The sequence below is a fragment of the Nilaparvata lugens genome, chromosome 6 (assembly GCF_014356525.2).
Source record: "Nilaparvata lugens isolate BPH chromosome 6, ASM1435652v1, whole genome shotgun sequence".
NCBI lineage: Eukaryota > Metazoa > Arthropoda > Insecta > Hemiptera > Delphacidae > Nilaparvata > Nilaparvata lugens.
In genome coordinates this window covers 22,100,795-22,117,923 of record NC_052509.1, presented here as the reverse complement: position 1 = coordinate 22,117,923, position 17,129 = coordinate 22,100,795, and the positions used below count along the sequence as shown (strand labels likewise).

The 17,129-nt window shown below is 34.1% G+C and overlaps 1 protein-coding gene across 1 annotated transcript in view; it reads left to right on the top strand.

The window, feature by feature from the left end:
- The window catches only part of LOC111049935 (muscle M-line assembly protein unc-89), a 316,788-nt gene that overhangs the window by 272,167 nt on the left and 27,492 nt on the right, over window positions 1-17,129 (top strand). Inside the window, 9 exon segments of the mRNA XM_039431390.1 lie at window positions 3,319-3,487; window positions 8,353-8,398; window positions 8,885-9,017; window positions 9,576-9,732; window positions 10,820-10,936; window positions 12,002-12,174; window positions 13,160-13,325; window positions 14,339-14,501; window positions 15,836-16,116. Of these exon segments, the coding sequence (XP_039287324.1) occupies window positions 3,319-3,487; window positions 8,353-8,398; window positions 8,885-9,017; window positions 9,576-9,732; window positions 10,820-10,936; window positions 12,002-12,174; window positions 13,160-13,325; window positions 14,339-14,501; window positions 15,836-16,116 (1,405 nt within the window).

The following is a 17,129-nucleotide window of genomic DNA, read 5'->3' as shown; positions in this document are numbered from 1 at the left end:
AACTCTGAGCATGTTGGTGGATAAAATTGATGACGTATTTGTTTCAGTAGCTGCGTATGATATAATAAGTGGTAGCAGTACCGTTTCTATTCAAATGATAGCAAGACGAATCAAATACCTATTGTTTGAAGACACTGAATTATCTTGCTCTAATACTGTGTCTCGTCCCAATCTGAGCAAACACTAGTACTCGCTTGCTCTCTAATACATGACGATATATGCTATTTGAGTACTGTACTTATATTTTATGCTTTAAGCAGAATAATAATTAATAATACCAGTGATAATCTGAATGTTTTCAAACCTATCAGAAACCATGTAAGAGGTATGAGAGAAAACAATAATGAATAGAAATTGGAACAAATTCTTAATAACAAAATCATTATTATTACTATTTACTTTTGAAAATTTTGTAACTTGAAGAACTACAAGACTTAACCTATTTCGGACTATGTGTTATGTAAATTTGGGGGAGGAATAGCACAAGGTTACCTTATTTTCCTCTCCCTATCATTTTGATAATGTACTTATTGTATAAATGAATAAAGAATATTAACATTTCCCAAATTACTGTATAAATTTTTCTGTCTGACAACATCTTTTTCAGAGAACATCAAATGTTAAACGTCCTGAAAATAGTCTAGAGCTAGAACCACTGATAACTATGACACGACACCTGGGCCACATAACCAGTCGGGTCACTCAGCATTTTTTGTGCTTAGTGAAATATTGAATCATTTATCAATATAACTGCATAAAGCACAACGCTCTCTATTATCTGCCTACATAGCTTTAAGCGGCGCCATGGAGCAAGTTTTGGATTATTAGATATCATGTAGCTATTAAATAAATGTCATGTTGCTGTGAAATGCATTTGATCAATGATTGAGTAAATCCAATGCGGCGAGTCCCATCTTCATGGCCATATCCATTCATGTGTTCACAGTTCGTAATATTATTTATCGTCGTATGATATTGTAGATGACCACAATAATAGCATGCAGGCTATTCCTGCAAGGAGAATATATTGCATGACTATCAAGGTGGGTGGTACGTTATCCCACAATAGATAGATCTACCTGGTGTTAAATTATGTTTATATGTCACTGCGCTTTCTTTTTAGAATAATCGACGATAGGTTTCATCTTTAATGTCTATCCATTCTTATCAATCAAGTCTTGCCTCAGTATTCTTTATAATGCATTATTCAACATTAGTCACTCCTACACTGATGGTTTTCTCATTTATTTACTTTCTGTTATGTCTCAGTTCACACTTTTCAAACTTCTCCAGTACTACTACTACAGCTGCTTCACCGCACAATTTCAGTGTTCTTTTTTTAAATTCTTCTTATTTGACTTTCCAATAATCCTTTTCCCAATCCCTTATCATCCTCTTTCCATCCCCATCACTTCACCACGGGAGGGGGAGGAGGGTAATAGAAATGTTAAGTGATGCATTTATTTGAGTGAATAACATTATCGTACAGACTTTGTCGTCAATGATGTTGAAGCTTGGGAATATTATCAAAGGGGTTGTGAGGTTTCTAACTCGGAGATTTTTGAGTCGAGAATTACTCAAGTACAATTTGAGTAATTTTTGTTGCCGTTTCTAATTGTTGAGAGACGAGAGGAGAATGCATAACCAACATGCGTAAACGCTCACTAGTTTATTAGCAGATTTCTGGTAGTGACATTTCAAGCTTCGTCGTTTAAGATTCTCCTCTTCATCACAATTCCACAATGATAAACTTCCTACCCCTCATTCCACAAGAAGCATCCTCTTTCTCATCATAATCATCATTCTTGACGGGTATTCCTCATCCCAAAATCATCATCCCATTCCTTTTCTTCTTTATACCAGATTCATCATCCACTCCCTCAATCATCGTCATCTTCCTTCTCACCTAAGAATCATCAACCTCTTCCCTTTCTCCTACTCATTTCACAAGCATCACTACTCCACTCCTCATTTTCCTCTCCTACTCATCCCACAGTCTTCTCCCTTAGCCTTTGTCTTTCTCATACCACAATCATAATCCTCTCCCTTATTCTTCTTATCACACTATCATCATCCTTTTCCTACATCTCTCCTCATCTACCTCCTCGATGCTCACCTCAGTATGTGAAAGTTTTCTGTTCTCTCTCTCACTCCTGAAAAATGTCCTTGAAATATCTTATTCATAAATGTTTTTCACTAGAAAATGTTTTTCATTTTTGATTCATGATTGGGTTATAAATATTAGTAGGCAGTTCAGGAAGCTCTTCGACTGGATGATTGGGTTGACGTCTGAAAAAAAATGCTTAATACGGTCTGGCACTATTAAGAGTGTTCCATATAGTGGCCCTAGAAACATTTTTGTAGTACATTATCTATTGTATTATCAAGTTTCACAATAAGTTAGATTATGCTGTTCAGTGTTTTGCTAATAATTGAAATGTTGTCGAATTGAATTTAAGTTCGAATTATTTTCAATTTTTTCACGTCTTCTACTATTTTTAAGACTGACAAGATTATTCAAATGATACCTATATTTATACAATTTTTAGACTTTTCTTTACTTTTTAGTTTTCCTTTTTGTTTCATGCATTTCAGTATTAGTTATGATACGTCTCATTTTCCCCTCTAGATTATCATAAATGTTACAAAAGTTATTTTTTTTATTAGTCTTTGGCCCAAATTTAAAAAGATGATCATTCTACTACTCTAATGGAGTAATCTCATTCATATTTTTAATTTTTCCCCCCATTATCTTCGTTATTTGATTCGATGCATATATGTAATTTGCTGTTTGCCAAGGGTCTCTTCAGACGTGGGAAAGGAAAATAAAATCAATCAATCCTCATTCTTTTCTACAAATCTCACAGTTATCCACCTCCCCCTCCTCTTCCCCAACTCACAATAGACTGAAATTCTCATATCCTATTCATTTTCTCTTATTGCACCGCCTCATATCACAAATTATTAAATCACTTTTTGCTATTAAAAAGAACGACTAGCAGTCAGATTTTTACAATAAATGAATTAATCACTCACTGTGACAACGAGATCATTCGCCAGGTCCGCCATCTTCTTGGTTGCCATCAACCGAAAGATCTCGTTGTCACAGTGAGTGATTAATTCATTTATTGTAAAAAATCTGACTGCTAGTCGTTTTTTCTAATAGCAAAAAGTGATTTAATAATAAGCAGTTCGTGATGGAAACCTACATTGAAGTACACAAATTATTGCCTTCTAGAAAATTGACACTATTGCTTGGAACATTGGAAAGGGTATTGTTGTGTGAAAGTGAGCAGAGATTGTTTGTGTGTGTTGCAGCCGGACTACTACCACCACGGGCCCGGTTTCGTTTCGCACCGCGAGGGTCACCGCTACCGGCTGGAGATCCCGCAGGCACGGCTCGACTACACGGGCGCATATGCCATCATCGCCCGCAACCAGCATGGTGAGGCCCGTGCTGTAGTCTCGCTTCAGATTTACGCCAGAGGTATGTCATTATCATCCTCATCATCATCATCATCATCATCATCAGCATTATCAAACTTCAATCTGATTTATCTAATATTGGATTAGTCTTCCAATTTTAAGCTTCTTAGTGCCAAAGTATGAAGGCGATAAAATGAATTCTTATGCCCGGTTTCACCAAGCCCGGTTAAGAAATTTGAGCATGGTCAAGCATGGTACGATTTGTAAGTGTGCACTATCGAGTGTGGAATACTATTAACTGGTAACTATTGCCACTGAAATCAAATCTTAACGTGCACTATTTGTTAATAACATTCCCCTATTTGACCATGTTTGAATGTCTTGATCGATCTTGGTGGAACGGGACATTTCTGTATAATCAAAAACGAATAATGAAGGCATTCTCTATATCATGTAGATATTCTCGACATACAATATTGGTATTATGTGTATTTCCACTATGGTATGAGTGATCTACTTATAGTAATCAAACAAATCTACGAATCAGACAAATTTTCATTAGTAAGATTTGAGGATTGTCAATCTATTTAGAGCTCTACAATAGAAATTTGATATATTGTAATTACATTGGAAACCGATCAATACTTAATTTGAAAACTCTTACTTTAGTGAAGAAAATTCTTATAAGATTTTCCAATCAAATTATTTCATTCCAATATTGATGCTTAGTTTTATCATAGAGAAGCGGAATACTATATTCCGTTTGTCTCTGATATTCGTTTGTCTGGGATATCCGTTTGTCAATGGATATTCGTTTGTCCCTGGTTTTTTTTGCAACATATAATTTGTGTAGTATAATGATAGATACTAGCCTAATAAATGAGGTCATTGTGCGCTATGGAACTGCAGAACGCTGATCCGAACATAGCTGGATGACACATAGGCCTATAGGCTCCTTTGAAGCGTTACCGACGTCAAACGCTTCCAATCAATAAACAATGAATAACAATCAGGCCTGTCCGTGAATCAACGTCGATTCTATTATGCTAATATCATTAGCTCATCAATAGACAATGCTTTAATCACTATGACTAACTGTATCTAGCGGCAGCAAAAAACAGATGGATGGCTCTCCCATTGTCTATCTAAATACCAGCACTTGAAACAATAACAAATTTTTCATTATCGCGGCCTTGGAGCTGCTATTGATTGCTTCTGTGATTGAACTTCAAATTGCTCAGTAAATCATTTCATGACAATCTATTTATTATACTTTCTATATTGTTGGTTTGATAGCTCTTCATGTATTGTATGAATTGTATCATAATTAATTGATCGATATTCCAATTCCAAATTGTTATTGCAATCAATTTTCATATTCATCGATCCATTTTACAATTATTAGAAATTTGAGAAAACGTGTTCTTCAGATATTTCTGGGTAATTTTGTCTTTATTCCAACTTTGAGTTTGAAAATAGAGTCCAAAAAATGAAATTACAAAAGTTTATTCCGTTATCCGCCCGCTCCACGCTAACATCTAGCTCGGTCATGGCAATCCACTACTAATAAAACCAAGTAATCCTACCAATCAAAACCATTTCGAAATCAAGACATTATTCACGCCGTCCATTATGTTTCACTCTTTGTATTTCATTGCAATAAAATTGGCGACAATTGATATTGTTCCAAGAATCAATTTATTTAGTCTCAATCAAAGGTAGGGTGAAATCTGTTCTCAATCTCAATCGTCAGATCGTTACTCTTTAATCGGTTCAACAATAATGGGGCATTATCACGCTCACCACATGTAGTTACCTTAAGAATTTGTCTCTATACTCTATTCAATCTGGTACTCACTCGGGGAACATATCTCTTTTCAATTGTTGGTCCTTATTTTAGGAATGTATCTATGAGTCTACTCAATCAGGTCCGTTCTTCTATATCTATTACTGTTCTAAAATGATTCAGAATATAGTTTTATAATGTGATAATATTGTATATAATATAGTTCGTCCATATGGAATGTTTCAATACCGACTCCTAAATCATGGAGTGGAATTCTAATGATCATATTTTCGTCCTTCTATGCATGTTTCTATATCAAATATATCCCTTATTACAGAAAAGAGTACGGTATATTCAGTCTGTTCCTCATCCAAGGAATGCGTGTAAATTACATCAGGATTTATTTTGGGGAGTCAGGTCTCATAATATATGTCAAGCTATCAAAAGATCAGTGAAAAACTTCAATATAGTATATTAATTCAATTTTTGTAATGTTTCTCCATCAAATCTGGAATGTGTCTATCTTACTCAAGGAACTTCACTTTTTCAATGTCCTGATCAAGAATGTGTTATACATCAAGAAATGTTTCTATTCAATCTGGACCAAATAGTGCCGTGAAATGTGTGATAGCTGGTTGACAAAGTTTTGTGTCCTGTGACAGAATCCAGTCTGTTGTCTGTCTGACTGAGGCAGCGTCGCCGACTTGCGTCATATAAATGGTCACAGTCATAAACAACGCCAAGAGCACGGCGGGCATGTCCATAAGCCCCTCTACTAAACTTGACATTATCTATGGCCGACATGATTCTGAACGGCTGAATATGGCCAATTCAGATCCAGCGACAACGGCTGAGCGCTGAGCCGTTTCTAGAGTAAACAATTCCGATAACTCACGGCATCTGCTGCTACAAACGGCTGCAATGCGCAATGCGCTAAGCTATGCGCCCAGCCAGCTTCTACACAGGCTACTCAGTTTATGTATATTATTTATATACTTATTCAACTTCTACAGATTATAATGAATATAATAATATTGTCATTGCTCCTTTATCCATACTCGCTTTATGTTTGTTGTCATATTTGTATAAAATTCATAGTTTATGATCCCATCCTATATTGCCACTGCTCCTATACATGTACTGTTGTATATATCAAGATCTACACTAAACTTTATGACTACGAGATATTGGAATAGACCGGCAGCTTTTTGTTCTTTGTGTAAATAAGTGAGCATTGTGCTAGCCTAGAATGTGAATGGTGACTCGAATGATGGAAATACTATTTTGTTGCCTATACTGTGTTAGAAATCTACCGCGCAGATGAAACAGTACATTTTGCAGGAATGAGAATGTGCCCAAACCCAATAATTTCTATAGCCTAATATTTTTGTGTCTTACTAATAACAAATTTACTTCCATCAGGCTTCTTAAAAATCTCAGAGGAGATAGGATCCTTCACCGTGCAATACTCTTTTTAATTTGAAATTAAGTAAAAAGCCCCCCTTTGTCCATTCCGATTGCTTCTTTCCATTCGTAGTAATTAACAGTTTTTGCCGTGAAATGAGAAGCCATTCGCAGTTCCAGCACATCACTTAAGATTTATGGCTAATCATAAATTAATATCTGTTGAAGGTATGGAGTTCCTCTGTTTTTGTAACAAAGTGGTATTAGCACTGACCGACATCAATTTTAATTATAGAAACATTAATGGTTTATTTAATTATTGCAAGTGTTGACGGTTTGTAGAACTTCCAAACATGGTAACAGTACAATATAACCATAACGTCAAATATACCTATATACTAATGTAATATACTGTAGTTCATTTACTACTGAAATACTGTAGTACTACACTGGACTTTTCTCGTGAGTAAATAATCAGCAAGATCTGGTTGGTTGTTTACCTCTATAAATACTACTACTGTACTTTAAAAATACTGTACTACCTTTTATAAAAACAATAAAACGCCTGTCTCAAGTCGGTTTCTTTGATCTTAATTCAGAAGCAAATCCCAAACAAACCATTAATTCGAAGTGAACACATCAAACAAACAATAGCTTTCATACCGGTTCAGAGTAACAGTAGGCCTACCTTCTGACGATCTCTCTGTGCTAGAGCAAAAGCTATCAACGATTGCAATGCTCATTGCTAATAAATAAGACGTGACACATTTCTCAGGCTTTTTAGAATTTCATCAGCTGAACTTCTCTCTGTTGATCATGGATCATTTTGCACTGTAGATGAAGAATGAAGATTGGTAGGAGATGAAAACCTTGTTCTAATGATTTGGATATTTGTTGAAATAAATTGAAAAGAATAGAATGTTTGGAATTTTAAAATTAAGATAAATCTTGTGATGCAACTGAGAATCGTCACCGTGTAATTACAGTCATGACACTTGTCTATATTTGAATTACCCGCAGGTTACAATGTTTTCTAATGTGAATGAAGGAGCAAGGTATGTGATTTGCTTAGCAGAGATGTAACTTTGTCTACAATCTGCATCCATCCTTGGATGTTACCCAAGGAGATATTTAAATTATGTTTTGCAAGAGTGGTTTATCTTCTATGGAGAATTACCTTTAGAGATTTCCACTACTAAAATTTTCAAATTTGTTGAAATTGTTATCCAACAATAGACAATAGGATTGTAGAGGAGCTTTGCGTGAGCAGACTTTCACATTATAATATTGTACTCGTAAACTTAATAATCATAATCAGGGGTGCCTACATTGAGGGGGGTGATCAGTGTTTGAAATGACTACTGACGACATTTTTTGTATAGTGGGGGGGGGTTAGAACTGAATTTCTTCTAGATTTAGAGGGTGGTGGGTAGTGCGCAAGAATAGTATATAGATTTATACTATTCTTGGGTTGTGCGTCCATAGGGGTGGTCATTGGTTTCGTTGGATTGACGACTGTGACTGGATATAGTTGTTTGAATAAGTTGGACTGTTTTTGCTTAAATTTATTAAATTGTAAACTTCGAGAAACTTTTCTGACTTGTCTTCCGTACAATAATGTACAATCCATCACACTGTTTTTACAATTTATTAATGTATGATTCTTGTATTATCGGAGATTATCTCTCCTGATTTTTGAAAGGAGTACACTTATTTTATGGGTTAATTTTTTGTAGGTCAAGGAAAGGAGGGAACCATGAGCTCAGGCGAAGTTAAGCAGGGGTAAGTCTGCAGTTTTTTATCTATGTTCTAGAAAAACTCAAAATCTTTGTTTGATTTCCTGTCTCATCATAAAGTACCTGTGTGATTATCATCAGCTAAGGCCTAGTACAATACTCATTCATAGTAAAATATTAATATACTCTTGAAAAATAAATTCACTCTTCAAAGCGTATGCTTATTAACTTTTTATATTGTATGTAATGTATAATAATGTATTCCTTCAATAATTGAGAACGGATGCTCTTAGCTTGTAGTTTCAAGTCATTGAATGAAGATTTCCTCTATTCGCATTGTGCTTATTACAAGGAATATTTACAATCTTGAACAAATTCAAAACTCACATGACTTGTACACAAAAAATACGGGACCTACAATCAATTCCATATAGATCAAACAATAAACGTTTTCACCTTTTATCTATTTTAACAATAATCAATATCAACAATGAACTTCTATTCCAATGTATATCATTGTTGATTATTTTAGGAAAGTGCAGACATTGCCAGAAGTGAGGAAAGAGCTGAAGGATATGCGATGCTGCGATGGCGACAGTGTCACGCTCGAGTGTCAGGTCTACGCCACACCTCCTCCTGATATCCGCTGGCTCAAAGATGGAAAGGTAGCTGAACTCAAAACGGTTTCAAAACTAATGCCTCTGAAGTCACAACTGAAAAATCTACTTCAAATTTTTTTCTAAAAATCTTTGTGAATGAGTCCTTTCTCCTTCCACTAAGCTTTTGAAGAAACTATCTTTGAAGATTTTGATAAAAATGCATTACTTAATTCACTGTTCCGGTCGCTATATAAATTTTTTTTAGAATTTTGCTCGAGACAAAATCGTTACGAAGTTTTTGTCTTAAATAAATATGTGTTTGAGTTGTAAAATTTCTTCGTTAATCTGAAGATAGTTCTCAGAAAATTAAAAGATAGAATACCTTATAGATTTACTATTCTGAATTTCATAATTCATTTATTGGATGAAGAAAACAAATAGGCTTAGGCATATATTTACAAATATATTTTTTTAATATTGAAAAAAACACAGTATATATATTCATTATACGCAAATACAAGAACAAATCGGCAATCGCCCAAAACGTCTTCTAGCTCTCAACTCCTGTTTGATCTGTCTGGCACTACTGAACCAAAGTAACTGATACTATCATTTCACTTGCAGATCCTTGCACTGGGTGGTGACGTATCGTCGGATGTGGACGGGGAGGTGGCTCGCCTGACCATCAGCAAGGTCTACCCGGAGGATGAGGGCGAGTACACGTGCATGGCCTACAACGAGCTGGGCAGAGCACTCACCTCTGCATGTCTCATTGTTGATGGTCAGTTCACTCAGTTCACTCTTCTACATTCTAATATTAAATTTGCGTTAATGAGCAGTTTGTCAAAATTACAGTACAATGTGAGAATTAATTACATTGTGAATTAATTACTGAGTTATGAGTTAGAAAGGGTAATTCATTTATCTTCCACTGATGAAAGATAATTTATCTCATTCTAATTTATTTATCCAACTATCTATTTAATTATTTTATATTTCAATATTACATTATTTGTTAATGAGTTAGTTATGAATTAGTTATGTATTAGTTATCAGATCACTTGACAGAATTGCAGTACAATGTGAGAAATACATAGTGGATTAGTTTCAAAGTTATGAATATTATAAAGGGTAATTTATTTTTCTTTCACTGATGAAGGATAATATATCTCATTATAATGGTGAGTCACAACGTATTAGCTCTCCTAAGTTTCAATAGTTGCTCATAAGTTTTCAAAACGAACGATAGAATTACAGCAGTAATAATTCGATAATGGATTTGAAGGATAATAATTTTACTGAAATGAATAATCAGTGATGAACCTTACAATTTTGTATTAATTTAGTTCAGTATTAATAAGTTCCCACAAGATCGAAAAGATAAATTCTACAAAGAATGCACAATGAGAAATAACATATCATAAATCAATGATGTGTTTGCTGAAGGAAACATTTCGAAATTTAATCTTGCTATTCTATAGTTAGAAAATTTTCATTGAATCGAGAAGTTTTGGAAGGGAATAGGTTGTACTCTATAACGAAAAAAATCTTGTAGAAATTTCTAATTAACTTTATCAATATAAATAGTTCTAAGACCAATTTCCTCGAAAATCAAATCAAGTTCATGGAACTTTTTGAATTGTTATCAGTTCAACTAATTTCAATAACAGACTATTGTAATAGTTCTCATTAAAAGCTCAATAGTTTATATCTTTAAAGTATTACTTTACTTTTTCTCACTATAAAAAATACTTAAATGTGTATTCTACAAATTCCAACTATCATTGTTATTACGGTATTCCAAATGAATCATCCTGTTACCTACTTTCAAATGGAATAATAATTTTATTGTTGATTGAATTTGCCAGTTCCTGAAGAGAAGGAGACCATGGTTACCAAACAGCTGTCGAAGCCTCCAGGGTTCCTCTCAACTCACTCCACTCCTCGCACCACTCCCACCAGGAGTATATCACCAGGAGTCCAAGGTTTGTTGCCATTATCTTTTCTCCACTTTACATGACGATCCGCTATTAAATTCGCTAATGAATTAATCTGGATCACAATAATAATAATATCCTTTTTTCCACATAGAAATCTATTTTTCAATAGAGGGAAACACTACTTATAACGTGGCGTTTTCAGACATTGTGTCCATCTTCAACTCTGTTTGAAAAGGCGGAGAAGTTTTCAAATATAGATATCTTTTAGATGTTGAGGTTGCAATGCGATAGGCCTTTGCGTATAATTAAGTAGAATATACTCAGGACTTTGATGCAAGTTCTACCTATATAAAATTACTCAAAAATTCTGATACAGTTTTTTTTCACTGTAAGATTGTATTGATTGACGCAGTCTATAGCATTATTTGTTGGCAATACACACTAGATCACTAGTCACACAAGCTCCAAGCACTTTGTTTTCAAGATACAATGAGTTACTTAGCTGACATGATACAGTTGAAATTGCATCATATTATAATGGAGTACACTAGTACTCAATCAATTAATTAATTGAAGTATTTAATCAATTTTTCTCATGTATTTGACGATACTATTACTCATTTCAAAATAATAATGTTCAACTAATGTGTATCGTTACTGTTTCCGACAGCATCCAGTCACTCGCGACTTCTCTTTACGGTCCATGAGCCCAGTCTTAGAGAACTATCAATTATTGTGCATATTTTATCACTACCTATCTATCCCTGTTTAAAAAATATTTCAGAAACGATCGAGTTACAGAAACGATCAATCCATTATCCAATAACTAAATATTTTCGGAATTAACTAAAGTATTTAGTGGGCTACTACTGTTGTAAAGGAGATAATAGTTACTCATTGGATATTAGATTATTCATCTACCACCATAAAGACTGTTTTTTGTAGTTTATTGAAAATTTATTTTTATTGCGGTGTTTTGTATTTTGATTTATTTTATGTATATTGTGTTGAATTGATTTAAATCATTGATTATTTACCAACAGTTCAAATTAGGATGAAAACTTTAAAATAAAATAATTATGAATTAATTATCCTTTTTATTTAATTTAGCAGTGACAAGAGACTTTGCAACCCCTCTGAACCGTCCGCAGCGGAAGCGCACAAAGTTCTCGTCGCCCAAGTTCTACGCGGTGCCTCACAACAAGGTGGCGCAGGAGGGAGACACGGTCAAGCTGCAGTGCTCAGCTGCCGGACACCCCAACCCCTGGTCGTCCTGGGACAAGGTAAACTACAAAGCATTCCTAGCAATTGTTAATTATTGGTCCTAATACACTGCTGGTAAATGCAATCAACATTGCAAATTCGTTGTAAATTTTGAAGAGAACTCATGTATTGAATAAGGCCTGATACATATATTGCGATAGTTGGTAAATCAATTTTCAATCTGATTTGGAGACCACTAGTTTCAAAAGTGAATTGAGAAGCAGTGTTTTTGCTGTGTGGATAACTGGACCAGGATATGGTATTACTCAAGTCTATAAAGGCCTTTATAGTTTGAGGTTGTCCCTCGCATGCACAATGCACAATATATTCTTTTTATGCAAAAAAGGGTGTCTTGAGTCATAACCAGAGCTGAAAATCATGAACAATGTAGAGATATTTTGAAGGGACTTTGTATATTATTTATTGCTCTTCTCATTATGTGTAATGTAGTGCATATACCGTTTTCAAAATAGATCTTGCTAAAATGGAGATAAGAAAATGCTACACGTTCTTCTAATACAAGGTACAGTCAATCACTCAATGTAACCCGAAGCAGGCTCCATATAACAGGCCAGAATCCTTCAAATGTAACAATAATTGAACCAATGAAAATAAGGTTTCTAGTTGAAGTGAAGCAAACTAATTACATAAGGCTCAAACATACTTTAGAAGGGTTCGGAATTCCAAAGTAACCCCTACTACTGGTTAAAGAATATTTCATTTCTTATACGACTTCTACTGAAAGTCGTATTTTTTAACCCTGGTTGAAAAATTTATGGTCCAGAAATTGTATATTGAAATGAATCTCCATATTGTAGTCATTAGACTTAATGTATAGTGTTATTGTCTTCGTTGTGTTTTTGTAATGAGTTGTATTGAATAAATCTTGTTTTTGTCTGGCCTCTGTATTGGAATGATGTGTTGATTAGCTGAATCATATTAACTGGCCTATATGTGAAAATGTGATTTTTTGTCTGGGCTAATGAGAACATTGTCTATTCGAAGGATGGACACATCGTGACGCCGAGTGCCCGTCTCACCCTTTTGGAGCAGGATGACATGCGCATTCTGCAGATCAAGGAGGTGACGCCAGAGGACGCCGGTCTCTATCGGGTCACGCTCGAGAACGACTATGGCAGTGTCGAGGCTACTGCTCGGCTCGAAGTTATTGGTCAGTCATCATTCCTGTGTTTCTGCAAATTATTTCTAGTGGTTCTGAATAAAACTAGTTGATATTAAAGATGCCTCTCAATTGAAATCAAATTCAAATCAATTTTATTATTTGAAAAAATGAAAGTGACAAAAACACACTGTAAAGTGGTGAAGTATATGGAATTCTCTCTATAATTTCCATAAAGGTGAATTATTTGTATTCTTGACTGATCAGTACTAATAATGTATTCAAAACGCATCCAGCGATTCCGATATTCTATTTTTTATAGATTTATGCTTGACTATGAGTACTTAGATGGTTGTTTGGAAAATTAATAAGATACATATTGGAGGGAGCGTAGTGAGAGATCATGGGGATTCAGGTTTTCATCAATAACCTTTAAAAAATTAATTAGTGGTTTCGATTAAGTCACTTGATAAACAATTTTACATCTTTTGCAAGTAATTCAGTCATTTAGATCTCTATCCTAGAAATTAATTCATTCTCTGAATTTATAATTCACAGTGTAACTATTTTTGTGAAATTATTGTAACCAATGTGGTTCCTTTGTCATGCATTACCTTATTATATATATTATTGATATTTTCGAATGGGAAAGCGTCTTTTCTCTATAGCGACTTTTCTTATAATAGAGAGGTATAATAAACATTGATTTTGTCAGTATGATGAAGTGACAAACATTGAAAATAACCAATACTATTTATTCAATGTTTTTATATAATATTTCAGATTCTTTCAAGAATCTTCTATTTTATTATTCGTATGCAAGTGTGTTTCCAGATATTCTCAGGTTGTCTATTCTTGAATAATCATCCTTTTAGTTAGGTACCTATCTCATTTTAGACACAATCTTATTGATTGTCATATGAATATGTTGATGAAGAAATGGTTTAATATTATCTATGATTGAGAGACAAGTTATCTCTACTCATCATTCAAAATAACACGATTGTTCAACATTTTGTACTGGCAAGTATTGCAAAGTTTTGAAAGTATGTTTGATATTCCAGCTCACAAAGGAACAAAGACAAAAGGCGTGAGAGCGTGGAGTGCATCGCGCGCATCGCCGACATTCGGCAGACGCTTGGTGGGGTCCGCGGCCCGGGTGGGGGGCAACTTCACTCTGGCCTGCGATGTGCAAGCCTCTCCTTCTCCCAACATCACGTGGTATAGGTGAGGATAACACTATACTTTGTCAATTTTAGCTATTTTTTTTCCTTAGTAAATTACTGTATACTTCACCGATTATAATGATTTACTCTTGTTGAAACTTCATAATCTAACAATAAGTTGCTATTCATTACGGTGAGTAAGTAGTTGCCCGCCATACATAATTAACACATCCTTTCGATTATAATTTGATCTAGACCGAGATATCATAACCTATAATACAGCTGTTGAAAAATATAGTGTACATCGCATTTCTGGCGTAATAAATCCTGAATTTTATTGGATTTGTGGGTTTTGAGCTAAAATTCAAATTTATTTATTCATATAAAAGTATATTTACAAAATCATGATGTAACAAAATAATGAATATACTCGCTGCGTGGATTATTTGTCCTTGTGCAGGGAGGACTTTCATTACTGAATGTGAAAATGAATTTTGGTTAGCTATTGGTTCCGCTACAATAAATATAAGGACTAAATATCTTTAAAAGCCTGTTAACTGTACAAAAAAATAAAGTAAAAATGTGAAATTGTTGTACGTACTTTCAAACTATAGATCTACTACATCATCAAATTTTTACTTTTCAAGACATAAATATAAAACTGCGGTACGGTACCTATATCATTGTATTTATCAATATATTTGTCAATACTTGTTTACATGGCCAGTTATAAAGTGTTTTGGCTCAATAAAATTTAAATTCAAATTGAAATATAAATAGGTAAATCATTGGATCGCTTATCTACAAGCATTGCAGTATAAAATCAATAACGTAAGTTATTCAGTAAATATATAGCTCTTTTATCCATAGTAAAAACGGCAGAATGCATTTAGGAACAAGTGAATACAAACCTATCCCTATATTACAAAACCTATTCTTTTATTACAGAATAATTTACAAAATAATGGTGTAAAAAAATAATGAATATATCGCTGCGTGGATGATTTGTGCAGGGAGGATTTTCATTAATGAATGTGAAAATGCAATACTGCATTACTGCAATTATATCTGCATACTTTACTACAAATAACAATGTTATTGTGAGCAATTTTAAAAATCTATTAATAGTATCGTTATTTAACGCTCTTTAGAAGGACGAATAAAATGTTCAGGTATCTTCTGTCTTTTCCAAAAATGCTCATCTTCTATATTATTTCTTCATATTCAAGTCGCCATACAACAACCAAAAAGTGTTGATAATCATGCCTATCTCCTATATTTCTTCATACTCAGATCTTCAATAACCAATTATTGCGAATAATCAGTTTCTGATGCTTCCTTGTCATGAAATATTTGAGGAATTCAATAACAAATTGTTATAATAACTTATTGCAGAAACACAGAAGTAGTTGTGAAATCGGACAGGATACATCCGCTGTGGGACGGTCGGTGTGCCCGCCTCAAGCTGACGAGCTTGGAGCGGGAGGACGCCGGTGTGTACACGTGCGTCGCTGAGAACGAGCTTGGCACGACCCGGTGCTCGGCCGAGCTGCTCGTCTTGGCGGAGGATGACCCGAGTGACGCCGACCTCAGGCCTCCCGTCTTCCTCACAGGTCTGCCTGCCACCACAAACATACCTGAAGGCCAGCCCGCCGAGCTGCAGGTCAAACTGCAAGGTAATAAACATTTTATAATATTTTTTTTCAATAGGGCTACTTGAATTCTCATTTAATAAAGAAGTAATTCCATAGTACCCTTTTTTCAAAACCTTTTTTTATTATTCTTCAACGAAAATCCAAATTAAATGCTTTAAAACTTTTCCACCTGTAGGCATTTTTATATTTTGGAAATAACTTGAAAATGGCTTGAAAGCCGAAACTAGGTGTGATTTATATTAAAAAGTTTCAAAAAAGGGTACTATGAAATCATCTCTTCATTGATTAATAAGCATTTGTTTTATCAGTATTCCATATTGATATGATAGCTTACATTAGAGTGATCATAAAATAATAACATCTTATATTTTATCACATATGTCGTGAGAATCTATCTAGATCTCCATAATATATAATAGTAACAATAATAATGATAACTGTACGAACTGAAAGAATTAATTTAGATCTCCTATTATTATTAAGATTTTGTGGCTACCCCATGAAGCTAATTTTAGCTTATTTTGGGGTGTTATTTTAATACATTATTTATCAGATTTGCACGAGATTTATAAACATAATATAATTCCTTCTTCTTCTTGTATTAATATATATTTTTTATGATAGTAATAATAATAATAATAATAATAATGAACATTATTAATTTATTTATTCTTAGACAATAGATGCAATTCAGTTGTAAACAGGCATTCGCCCAAAACTGCTTTCAAACTTGAATTTAAATAGTCCAGAGGTTAAGTAGAGTTCATGATTTGTTTTACTATTATTTTGATTATTTTAAAGAATTTATTTAAAAATTTAAATTTATTATTTGAATATTATATTTTGTAGCATGTTGTGAGAATATAATAAAGTTGAAAGAAGGGTACTTTGAAGGGTACTGGGTAGTTGACGGGTACTATAGGTATTTTGAAGGGTACTTTGAAAGAAGGGTAGCCTACTAAATTTCTCAATTAATATGAGAGAGTAGCCCGTGAAAAGGTTAATAATTGTTCGGTTTCGTCAAAGATCTCTGA